The following is a 12,330-nucleotide window of genomic DNA, read 5'->3' on the forward strand; positions in this document are numbered from 1 at the left end:
CACATAAAAGACCTTTTACCCCCCCCCCCCCAACCTAGCTAATTGTGGTACAACAAAGTGGTCTGCAAAGGCCATCCTAATATATTTTTTTTACTTAACGATCTCACAAAACTGTAGCAAAGACTAAGTTTGCCATCTCATCTGGGAGATGTACCTCAAATACTGAATTTACACAGACCCAATTGTGTTTGTGGACTGGTTCAGTTCATTGTGTTTATTATGCAGTAGGCTGTTTCCCAGTTTTCTATAGATGCAAAATTCACTGTGGAGCCCCCTGTGTGCATCACCTCATTGTAGACATGATTTCTGGATGTGGGCCACCTCTATCTATCCTATTAATTGCATGAACTTAATGTGTGTAAATCTTCCATGAGTCTCATGGTCTATAAATAATATAGACATATTCTATATTTTTGAGGCTTTCATTGTAAGTTGTTGGCCACTGTGTGAGAGAGGATACTGGAGTAGATGGAGTAGATGGGCCAGTGGATCTTCTAATGTTTCTCCCATGTTCTTGATTGTCCTTCCCACTGGAAATATGGCGGGTGGCTGTGCAGAACAGCTGTCTTGACAGTGAGGCCTAGTCTCTTCAACTCTCCCTCATATGAAGTTCACATGGATCCCTGACTCCCAGTTGTGAACCAGTTAAGGCAGGACTTTCCCATAAAAACTTTGATGCCCAAATATTTTTCAGCCTGTGTAGATCCATGTTTTTTTGTGGTGCAGCCTGTGGCCATGATATGTGGTTTGATGGTGATGTTGGGGTGATCCAGTGTAAAAACCCTGAGGTTCCATCTGGAACCATGTTTTGGAACCATGTATTACAAACTACTTCAAAAGAGGAAGCACCCTGCCTGTGACATAGATTTTTCTATATTTAGAAAATAAACATCTTTCAACAGTTGTGGTTGCAAAGTTGCATAAAAGAAAACTCTTCACATGGAAATCGAATTATTTTATTTGTTATAAATGGGAAAATAGGGGCTATCCATATTTGAATAATGAAGTTGCATTTTAAAAATTTATAATAGGCACAAACATTTATTACTGATGTTTGTGGCTTTCTATAGCATGTAAGCTCAAGGATGTTATCTTATATGTCAAAATATCTTTTGTTTTTTGTTATAATTAACTTCTTAAAAATACATATTTCTAGGGGCCCAGCAAGAGCAAGGACTATGGCATATTTTGGAGAAGGAAAAGGCCCGATCCATGTTGATAATGTAAAATGCACAGGAAATGAAAGATCCCTGGCTGACTGTATTAAACAGGATATTGGCAAGCACAATTGCCGTCATAGTGAAGATGCTGGGGTGATCTGTGACTATCTTAACAAAAAGGCATCTGGGAACAGTAATAAAGGTAGGTATAAAGTTAAATATTGCTACTTTTTCTGGAAAAAGGAAGTACATACCTTGAAAAATATACATGAGGGGGAAAACTAACATTGATAGAAATGGTGGCTGAGAGTTAGTAATAGCACATGTGCAAGTCCTGGGTCACTTCCTTGTGTTTGTAAGCACCCCCATTCTGTTTCCTGTTGGAGAACTTAACTCCTGTGATTTCCTTCCTGATAGATTCACTTGCTTCTGTGTGTGGTTTGAGGTTACTGCATCGTCGCCAGAAACGTATAATTGGTGGGAAGAATTCTTTAAGGTAACTGATATTTATGTAAATGTTAAACATAACAAACCCTACTGCCAGCAGAATGCTACGGAAAAGTATTGTTGGTATTATGTTGACATAGTATTGTTGGTATTATGTTGACATAGACCTCATATGTTATAAGTTCTAGACTTCTCAGCCATGATAGCTATCCTAGATAAAGTGCTACACTAAAGATAAACCAGCAGTTGCCATTTCACTGCCATTTCACAAGGCGTACTAAGATGAAATATGGTTGTTTCTTTTTCAGAGGTGGATGGCCCTGGCAGGTTGCTGTGCGTCTGAAATCATCTCATGGAGATGGGCGATTGCTGTGTGGTGCTACTCTCATCAGCAGCTGCTGGGTGCTTACTGCAGCCCATTGTTTTAAGAGGTACCATTGCACAGCTGTTAGCTGGTTATATTGCCAGTGCTCCTGCATTACTGTAGAAATGAGAATAGAACAGTGGAGATAAAATACTAATCATACAACTTAGTTGAAGCTTTTAATTAAGTTCTTTAAATTCCTTTACATTCATCCCGTATACGTAATACATCACAATTAATATTTTCAGACTTGAGAGTCTCAAGTTGAGACTTCCATTGTTAACTTTCCTCACTGCAAATTTATAGCTTGAAATATTTCCACAAAGCAGTACTTTGGTTTTTTAAAAGCAAACTTAGCACTTTGAATTGAACAGGTCAGCTTATTAAAAAGAAAAAAAATCTACCATGCATATTTTGTCACTGATGAACAAGATAAAAAAAGGAATTTTTACAGGATCTTTTAAATGGCATAACTAAAATTAATCTATAGCCAGGTTGGATTAGAAAATAGAGATTGAGCCAGTGTACTGGGAGGGCGGTATATAAATGGAATGGATGGATGAGTGAATGAATTAGTATTATGTATCTGTGTACAGTTAAACCAAATACAAACTGTAGAAAGGTTTTGGTCCTTTGATCCAAACTGTAGACTTATTCAACTTCTGCCAGTGTTTGTAACCCTCTGTGCCATTTTTAAGTTACCACAAATCTTTCTCATATGCAAATGGATTAAGACATTATTTACCCAAAGTGAACAAAATGAAATATATAAACTCTAACATCTAAAATTTTCTCCTATAATGATAAAAGGTTGATATTTTGCAATGTATTTTCAGCCACATTAGAAAAAGAAGCTAGAACTAGAGGAAGAGCCACAGAATCCACGTGCAATGCAACCCCCCCTCCCATCTGTTGATTTGACATGGAATCCCCCAAAGTATATTAAATTATTATATATTATTATAAATTATTATTTATAGCATTAGTTTCTCATTTCCAAAAAAGTAAACATATTTTTCTCATTGTGTTACTATTGTCACTTAGAACTTGTGATCTGTCATATTGCCGTGGAAATGAATATATTATATACAATTTAGTCTTAGAAAGACTTGACAAGATCAAACCTGAACTTGGGCTAGACTGAGAGCACTTTGGTCAGAAACACAATAGGCATACTAGACTGCAGTATACATTAGAGATTGTGGTTTGTTTTTACTCTGTATCTCTTCTATGTACGGTGCAGGAACTATGCAGGTTCCCTTTGCTTTTCATAACAAAGATTTTGATTTTATTATCATTAGCCTCTTCCTTTTCTTAAGAGCTACCAACAACAGTGTACATCTTTAACAAGTTCTTACTTTGCCATAGGAGGCAGTGGCAATAAGTATCTTTTGTCACATAGGTGACACTGGATTCAGACAAGGATGTTACTGTCTTCATGAAAATATTACATTTGACCAGATAACTGAATAGGGAGAACTCCATAAAAACTTTGCACTTTTTTTTTTTTGGGGGGGGGGGTTATATTTGTAGAACATTACCTTAGTCAGGTCCATCAAAGTCAGTATTGTCTACCCAGACTTGTGGCAGATCTCCAAGGTTTCAGGCAGAGGTCTTTCACATCACCTACTGTTTGTTCCTTATTTTTAACTGGAGATGCGGGGATTGAACCTGGGACCTTCTGCAAGCCAAGCAAATGCTTTACCACTGAGCCGTAGCTCCTCCCCATGTATGCATGCATGAATTACATTTAGAACGGTCAGAAAATAGCATCAAATATTTCACTTTGGAAATCCGTTTATTTCGTTCCGAAACATTAGAGATTGCGGTTTGTTTTTACTCTGTGCCTTGGCTTGGTTTCCCTGATGAAGATTGCAAAACTTGGCAAAGGGGACTGGTAACATCAGCCAAGCTGTGATCCTCTTAGTACATAATCTCACCCCCTGGGAGAGGTGACACAAGGGAGAAAAGATTTGGCTGGGAAACTAATCCATCCCAGCAACAAGATGTTTTTACATTGCAGGCATTGCATCTGCTCTGTAAATAATCTGCCAGTGTAAAATGAAACCATATAAAAGGCCCTCCCCTAGCCTTTAACTTCCACCTTCCTTGACGAAGTCAGACTGAGTTCATTGTAGCACTGTTGTTATTTGCTTGCCTGAACCAGCATAGCATCTGAGGCCCAGTCTTTGGGGAGCAGGAAGGATTGGCATCCTTAGAGCGATGGTGAGAAGCTTGTCCCATAACTCTTTTGTTTGCATTCTCTCGGATGGTAATATAGGCAACCAGATCTCTCGTATTCTGTCCCACATTTTTATTTTCAGTTCATGTGGGGATACGGGGATCAGTTTTACAGTGGCTGTCCTCCTTCTTCCAAGGGTGGGGACAGAGGGTTGCCATCAGGGAAGATCTGTCTTCCACTGCCAATTCCAATATGGGGTGCCACAGGGTGCAAATCTCTTCGATGTTATTTAAAATCTTCATGTTCCCGCTAACACTCCTATGCTGCCAGTACGCTGATCCCACCTAGTTCTGTTAATGAGCGGCAAGCTAAATACAAGTTAGTATCCTACCGGATGCTGGAGCTTCTAGCCACAGTGTCCCAGTCACCTGCAGGCTAATCACTGTAACTTTCTCTAAGTGGGTCTTCCTTGGGTTGGATCTGGAAATTACAACTAGTGCAGAATGCAGCAGCTTGGCTCCTCATGAAGACCCCAATTTCAACCTCTAACAATTTCATTAGCTACCTATAGAATTCTGGGTCAGGTTCAAGGTGCTGGTCCTGCCCTTTAAGGCCTTACAGTTTTTTGTTCTGCATATCTGAGGGCCCACCTCTCCAAATATGACCCCTGAAAAGCACTGCCGTCTGCTGGTGATCCCTAGCCCCAAAGAAGTGTGATTGGCCTTGAACAGAAATGGCCCCTGTGGGGGCTTGCCTTTCAGCTCAGAAAACCAGAAGTGTGAAAATTCTTTGCAAAAGAACAAGGAAATAGTTCCCTTCCCTCTGCCAGTCAGTATTCAGTTAATATTATAACAGAGCATCAGAAACAGGAAACAGAACCTGAAGGTTGTCTTATTGAAGCATGCTGTTAAGTAACTCTATATTGATCCAGAAGTGCTGAGTTATTGCAATAGCAACAGGTTGAAAGATGCTATGTGAATAGCACACAAATACAGTTTGCTTACCAGTCTTGAAATAGTTTCAGTTAATGAAATCCACCTTTTCATTACTAGACTTCTAGGTGAAAGTAAACGCTCATTCCATTCAGTTGTAAGTTAGGAAAGCTCTAGTTGTAAAATACTATACACAATAAAGCTTAAGAGTAATGAACTTTTAAATCTGGAGATCTTCAAAGGAAATGAAGTTTTCAAAATGGCTACATCTTTTGATATTCCCTCCTTCATGGCTGCCTTGAAAGTAGATTTTTTAATCTGTGTTTGTACAACCAGAACAGGTTACTTCTCTGAATTTCATTTTCAGGTATGGCAATAGCACTCGTAACTATGTGGTACGAGTTGGAGACTACCACACATTGGTACCAGAGGAATACGAGGAAGAAATTGGAGTGCAAGAGATTATACTGCATAAGGATTATAGGCCTGATAGCAGTGACTATGACATTGCACTAGTGAGGCTACAAGGACCTGAGGAACAGTGTGCTAGGTTCAGCACTCATGTCTTGCCTGCCTGCTTGCCACTCAGAAGAGAGAGGCCACAGAAAACAGCTCCAAATTGCTATATCACTGGTTGGGGTGACACAGGTAAGATTTGCTTTCAGAAGGGCAGTTGGAAAAGTCAGGGTTGTTTAATTTTAACATCTTATTCTGTAGTATTACAGGAAATAAAGCTAGTGTGGATAATGAATGTGGATATCCAGTTGAGTTTACAAAATGATGTATCATTTTAAATACTAAATGCACAACAGGATTTAAATTGCAGGTCTGCGTCCTACCATCATAATGTTAATTCTACTATCCCCCCCCCCCTTTTCCAGGAAGGTCTTACTCAAGAACATTACAGCAAGCTGCTATCCCCCTGCTTCCCAAAAGGATCTGTGAAGAAAGATATCGGGCACGGTTCACAGGGAGAATGCTCTGTGCTGGTAGCCTCCAGGAGCGAAAGCATGTGGACAGTTGCCAGGGAGACAGTGGTGGACCACTGATATGTGAACGCCCAGGAGAAAGCTGGGTTGTGTATGGGGTAACCTCTTGGGGTTATGGATGTGGAGTCAAAGACTCTCCAGGTGTCTATACCAAAGTTTCTTCTTTTGTACCTTGGATACAAAGTGTGACCAAACTATGACCAGCCCCTCGGCCTGTGTCAGCAGGAGGTACATTTTTGCAAGTGCACACTCCTTTTTAGAAATCTAAACAGGTCACAACAATGTAATGTTGAGCTGTCACTGAAAAGGGGTGAAGCGATTGTACTTCTCTAGTGACTCCCTATGGATAAAGCAACCAAACAGCACAGCTCAACTGCACAAATTAATTCTGGACACAACATAAACGATCAGTTTGTTTCTACACTTACATTCATGGCTACAGGGTAGGGTCATTTTCAAATGTTCATGAACAGCTGTAAAATGGTCCAACCGCTTTACTGTGCAGGTAACATTAATAGTACTGGAATGAAATGTTAAATGTACACAGGCCCAAGATTAAGTCAGTTCACTGGGGCCACTGAAGGCTTCCAGTGCCTTTTATCAAACTTCTAAAAAGTTGCTTTTTTCATAGTAATTATTATAGTGTTCAGGCCCTCTAGACACCACGTGGATCACAATGTATGATTCACAAAAAGACTGACAAAATATATCTTTGAACAAGTATTTTTTGTAATCAGTGAAATTATAAGAATCAGAAGTTTTAAGATTGTTCTCAGTTGAGGAGAGAGCTAGCTTGGTGTCCGTATATTTGTCTGTATATGTGGATGAGCAACCTAGGTTGTCTTTTAACTAATTCAAGTTTTAATGTGTTGGCCATTGGAATTATATATGCATCTGTACTAGTGTTTTTGCATGTACTGAATCAGATTTGTAGCAATGATTATTAGGGATGGGCACAATCCTAAAAATTCCAGTATTTAGAGGTAGAATCTAAAGTTTGGATCTTCTGTCAAGGGTTTAATGGCTAGTGGCAATTTAACATTGCATTCGCTTCCCCTATCCCAAAGCATGGGGAAAGAAGCAAATTTTAAACCTAACATCCAACAGGCAGATTCACCCTGCTCAGTTCCTTAGGGGTAAATGATCCGGACTTCCAAACTGGGCCAAGTTTGTACCACATTTTGTCATGTGACCAGTTTCTGATTCTATCCCTTATTATACAATACCTCAGTATCAAAATCCTTTCTAAAAAGCCAGAGTAGTCTAAGGCAGGGCCACTCCCAATATCAATCATGCAAAATAGGTGCTAAACTCAGAATGTTTTCATACAGTGTTTATAGGTTCGTTAAGGTTGAACTATTTAATTAGGTAACATTACAGTATTTGCTGGAGTATCCCCCCTGAAAAACATACCTCCAAGTGGGGGGGGGGGTCATCCTATACACCGGGTGCACTTCAGTTGGGATAACCATAGCTGCCCATGGTGGCCTCCCGATGCCCGCCCACCTCATTCTACATACCATCCAGTATCGCACGGTATCCAGCGCAGCCGCCGCGGTTCATCAGTGAGGCTGCGGCGAGCATCAGCAGCGAGACAGGGGTGCCAGCCTTTTTGGCGCGAGCAGCCCGTTCTGCTCTGTGGAAAGCAGTGGCGCTCCGGCCCGCCCCATGTCTATGCAGAGCTTGCACATGAGCACTAGTGCCGGTCACAGGGAGATGCAGGGGCGGGCCGTAGGCGCTGCAGATGTGTTGTGGCCGTACAATGGTGACAATGACAGGTACTGTAATGTAACGTAAGAAGCTCTATATTTTGAGTGCAAATGTTGGGGGGTCATGTTATACGCCGGCAAATACGGTAAATAAAAGGGCTTAATTTGTGAAACAAAAGCCCTTATAAACTGATTTAGCTGTTAGCTTCTTGTAGAAAGATTATTTTTAAGGTATCCTGTCTTAGAATAGAGCAGATTTCATTGGTCTCAGTTTGAATCACTTTCAGAAATTTATAAATGCAAGACTTTCTGTGCAGGTAAGTTCATTTCAGTATGAACATATTGACATTGCACTTAAACCTCATTTGTATGGCATACTACTGCTTTGCAATGGAATAGTTCTATTTTATATTTTGGTCAATAAAGTCATAATGTAACCACAAAAATTCTGTCATTTAAATGGAACTGTCATACTTTGAATAAGCGAAATTCAGTTCTTAATGGTCTGGCAAAATGACAGACTTTAGTAAACACACACCTCATTTAAGTTCCAGGTATATTATGTAAAAAATTGTTTAGTTCTCCACTAGATACACCATTTACAGGCTGATTATTCTACTAGACTAGATTCACTGCTAGGAAAGTATGTAGTTATTGCTACACTTGGTAGTGTCATTCTCTTACTTCTGTGGTTTTTCACTATACTTTTATCTTCATTTTTATAGACTGAATGAAGCTGAAGTTAGAAAGCACTGCAGATCATTATTATTATCATTTTATTTATATCCCGCCTCCCCCTGGAGGTATATACTTTATTTCCTTCCATCCAACCAACACTTATCACCCTCTAGTGGACAGATGGTCTTTTTATATCTAGAAGCCAGGACCAGCAGTACTCATGTGGGCCACCCTGCAAGCCATCCCTTTCAACAGATCAACAAAACCTGTTCAATCTTGTCTACACTGACCATGACATCAGGTACTTTTTGTACTGCTGGTGCCACCTCTGGGTCCATGATCCAGCTCCATGAAATGGAATAGACAATCAGATGCACAGCAGTTCATTAGACAAGGGGTCAGCTTTTAGTTTCAGAATGCCAGTCTTGCCTGTAGAAACGCAGGCTCTTAGAAAAGCCATTATCTATATATCTGCAGGTTTCCCTATCTTCTGCAGGTTTCACTAATTCCTTGACAATTTATATGCACTCTTTGTAGTTCATATAGCATGTAACAGAAGATGTAATCAATATAAGCAAAAGCTGAGTTTAAGGCGAAATCTTAGCTATCCATTGCAGGATTGTATCAAGTTTCATAAGTCACCTTTTGTGGCACTTAAGTTGTGTGTTAAGGTCCATGAAGGCACAGCCAATTTATGGCAACCCCATGAGTTTTTTAAGGCAAGAGATGTTCAGTCCAGCTACTCTTAATCCCTAGAGCTCCTACATTAAAATAAAATCACAAAGCTGAGCAAAAAGTCTTTTATTTTCATTTCAATATACAAAGATCATGGTAATTATACATAAAAGTACAGCAGCCCTGATGAATTGGTACTTCTGCCCCACCAACTACCCCATAAGAGTAAGATCTTACATCAACTAAGTAACTATGAGTTAAATTACATTTTAGTTTCTTAGAAGCAAGGTGTAATGTTTACTAAGTCGCAGATATATTAGCAGTCAACATTGCTATTCAAGGATTCCCTGGTAGCCTCACATACTTCTAGGGGCTGAATGACTTAACAGATTCACACAAACTCTAAAATATACATACGTGCATGTTGACACATTAAATCTTGTCCAGGACAAAACTTGAAATGGAGCTGCACACATTAACCTTGCAAAACAAAACCAAACAAAACAACATTAGGTTCAGGTTCCAGAAGATTCAGCGTTGCAACTCATGGACTTAGGTCTGCATAATCAAAGGGAAAACTTTTGGCTTAACATCCTGATTTAGAAACTGTGAAGACATTAATGTGAGCTTTGATATTTTTCTACAAGCAGCATTAGGAGCACATATTTTAAAGGACTAAGCTCATATCCAAATGATTTAACCTTAACACTCAAAGTTCTGCAATGAGCAGCATCTGACCGTGCAAAGGGTATACCAGATGATTCTGCACCCAGATTCACCTTTATTAAGCCATCCCAATCTACTGCGAGAGCCCTTCAGTGCAGCATGCAGGATACTCATTCATGATCCTCCCTCCCACTCAGCCTAATTCTCTTTGCTGACGCATTTGTCACTTGCCCAAGTCAGAGACTCGCCGCAATTGAATGGCGGGAGCTATGCCAAAAAGCAAGGCGATGGTTGCTCTACCATGAATAGGAAGGGATGCTGCCACGCTGGCAGGTCCCATGGAAGCATGGAGTTGGGCGACCCTTCCCCCACACCATCCGCGCACGCGCCAAAACCAACGACATTCTGCACCCGCGTCTCCCCTCCCCCCGGCATCAAGCTCGAACACTTCGGCCACGTGACTGCGAGTCGCCATTAATGAGCACGCGCACTCCCCCCGCCCCCACCGCTGGCGATTTCCATGCAGCTCCTACCTGCGGCCGCGTTGATTTCACCCGAGCCCGTATTTCTGGACGGCCCCACCGCTCTGCTGAGAGGAAAGCAAAAACACGAGATTTAGTGCAGGTTCCCCTCTGCGACCTTCTCCTGACAGGATTTGTCCTCCTCTCAACCCCCCGCCCGCACAGCCACCGAAGCTACGAAAGACACGCATGCGCCGCGGCGACGCCCTGCACCCCCCAGCTCGCCTTGCGTCCTTCGAAACGAGGCCTTTCCCACGAGGGCCGATCCATGGGTTTTCCCAGGGGCCGATCCCCGCAGCTCCCTCCCCAGCCCCACGCACACGCGCACAAAACTATCCCTCCTAACAATAAACGCGGCCGGGCCGAACGCCGATTACTCACGAAAAAAGCAACCTCCACTCCCCACGCGGGCACATCTAGGAAAGAGCGAGCGCCGCGCCTCGTGCGCGCTTTTATACGGCAGACCAGGCCCCGCCCCTTTTGCGTGACGCTGCGGAGGAGAACTCTCGGTTCCGTAAGAGGAGGCGCGGCCACGGTGTCATTGGAGGGCCGGGAGGCTTTGCCGGCCGTTCCAGTTATGCAGGGGTGAGGGGCCAGGCCGTCTTGGCTCAATGGTGCTTGTCCGCAATTAGTAACAGCGCAGCACCCCGTAGCCTCGCTTAGGCTCACAGGAATTGCCACTAGGACTTACTTCCAAGCAAATTCTAGTGTGGAGCCGGGTTGGTCCGAAGTCGCACAACATTTGTGCTCCGTGGCGCCTTTAAGACCAAGGGAGATTTATTCCTGGCGCGAGCTTCCGTGTGCACGCACCCCTCCCCACACGAAGCTCGCGCCTGGAATAAATCGCCCTTGGTCGTAAAGGTGCCCTGGGACTCCGGTTTTGTTTTACTTCCAAGCAGAGCTGCTTAGAGGGGCTTCCGTGGTCCGGAGTCGAGATGGGTGCTGTTGGTTGTGGCTGAAGCAGACATAATGCGTGTGCAGCCTGTTCTGAATGGGGATTTTGTGCGCCCCGAAGGATAACTTCTGCAGTCTGGAGTTGGCCAGCATGTCTTTTACCAGCTCTTAGGCACTGGCAGGTGGTCTTTGGTGGCATCCGGTCTAAACTGCTGTACGACAGTCTGCATGGGGTTGCAACTCTACAGATGTTTCAGTCCTCTAGTTGACTATCCCTGCTCTAGTGTCCTGACATGGATTCACTGGCTTGTTCATCTTAGGTCAATGATTTTCCAGTGTCAGTTGGTTTCTGGACCCAATCAATTTGTGCTGCTGGTGTTCCTAAAAGGTCATGGCTCCAAAGCTCAGCTTCCCTCTGTATAAGTCTGCCTGAATATTAACAGTTGCTGATGCTGATGAGGTTTTGGATTGGGGACCTGAATTATTTTAGGTTAGGCCCCGAAGAGATTTGCGGGTGGAGCTTTGGGAGGATGAAGTTTCTGGAGAGAAGCAAGCAACCTCGGCCCTAGATTAAAAAAAAAAAACCCAATGTTTTTGGGGTTTTTTGTTTTAATTTCACATTTTCCTGCAATCCTGGGGCTCTTTTCAGTTTTGTAGACAGATCTGACTTGCCCATTAACAGTACCAGTCACCAGCTTTAAGTATCCAAAGACTGTCTGACTTCTGTATTAGAATACATGCCTTGACAAGAAGCAGAAAGATATACCGTATTTGCCAGCGTATAAGACGACCCCCCCCCCCAACATTTCCACTCAAAATACAGTACTATGAGCCACTATGGGCAGCTATGTCTATCCCAACTGAAGTGTACCCAGCGTATAGGATGACCCCCCATTTAGAGGCATGTTTTTCAGGGGGGAAAAGTAGTCTTATATGCCAGCAAATACTGTACCTATAATTGACTCAATACCATGAGAGGCTACTATAGATAGCTACTGCTTTTTATCTGACCTAGATTTTATAGTTGGTATGAATAGGCCACTTGGTCTGAATGGTTCAAGTGTCTTTGTGTGACCACAGTAGTTCAGTAATATTACAATATTTCTTAGAGCA

At 42.3% G+C, this 12,330-nt stretch overlaps 1 protein-coding gene, 1 long non-coding RNA gene and 1 other non-coding gene across 5 annotated transcripts in view; 1 reads left to right on the forward strand and 2 right to left on the reverse strand.

The window, feature by feature from the left end:
- Positions 1-8,229, forward strand: part of PRSS12 (serine protease 12) — a 54,703-nt gene extending 46,474 nt beyond the window's left edge. For both annotated transcript variants that reach the window (XM_077300456.1, XM_077300457.1), the window contains 5 exons: positions 1,157-1,362; positions 1,578-1,656; positions 1,916-2,038; positions 5,453-5,733; positions 5,967-8,229. In XM_077300456.1, coding sequence (XP_077156571.1) covers positions 1,157-1,362; positions 1,578-1,656; positions 1,916-2,038; positions 5,453-5,733; positions 5,967-6,274 — 997 coding nt within the window. In that variant the 3' untranslated portion in view covers positions 6,275-8,229. The remainder of the gene's footprint in view (positions 1-1,156; positions 1,363-1,577; positions 1,657-1,915; positions 2,039-5,452; positions 5,734-5,966) is intronic.
- Positions 8,230-9,247: 1,018 nt separating this feature from the next.
- Positions 9,248-10,809, reverse strand: LOC143819184 (uncharacterized). Of its 2 annotated transcripts, none has more exons than XR_013224839.1 (3): positions 10,705-10,809; positions 10,336-10,388; positions 9,248-9,616 (listed from the first exon to the last, which is right to left on the reverse strand). It is a non-coding gene; the product is annotated as an uncharacterized LOC143819184 (long non-coding RNA). The 2 variants fall into 2 exon arrangements; XR_013224840.1 differs by having other exon boundaries at positions 10,336-10,391; positions 10,705-10,798.
- LOC143820096 (small nucleolar RNA SNORA24) lies at positions 10,021-10,154 on the reverse strand. Its single transcript, XR_013225238.1, has one exon. It is a non-coding gene; the product is annotated as a small nucleolar RNA SNORA24 (small nucleolar RNA).
- Positions 10,810-12,330: the final 1,521 nt, after the last annotated feature.

Source organism: Paroedura picta, chromosome 10 (genome assembly GCF_049243985.1).
Source record: "Paroedura picta isolate Pp20150507F chromosome 10, Ppicta_v3.0, whole genome shotgun sequence".
In the NCBI taxonomy this organism is placed as follows: Eukaryota; Metazoa; Chordata; class Lepidosauria; order Squamata; family Gekkonidae; genus Paroedura; species Paroedura picta.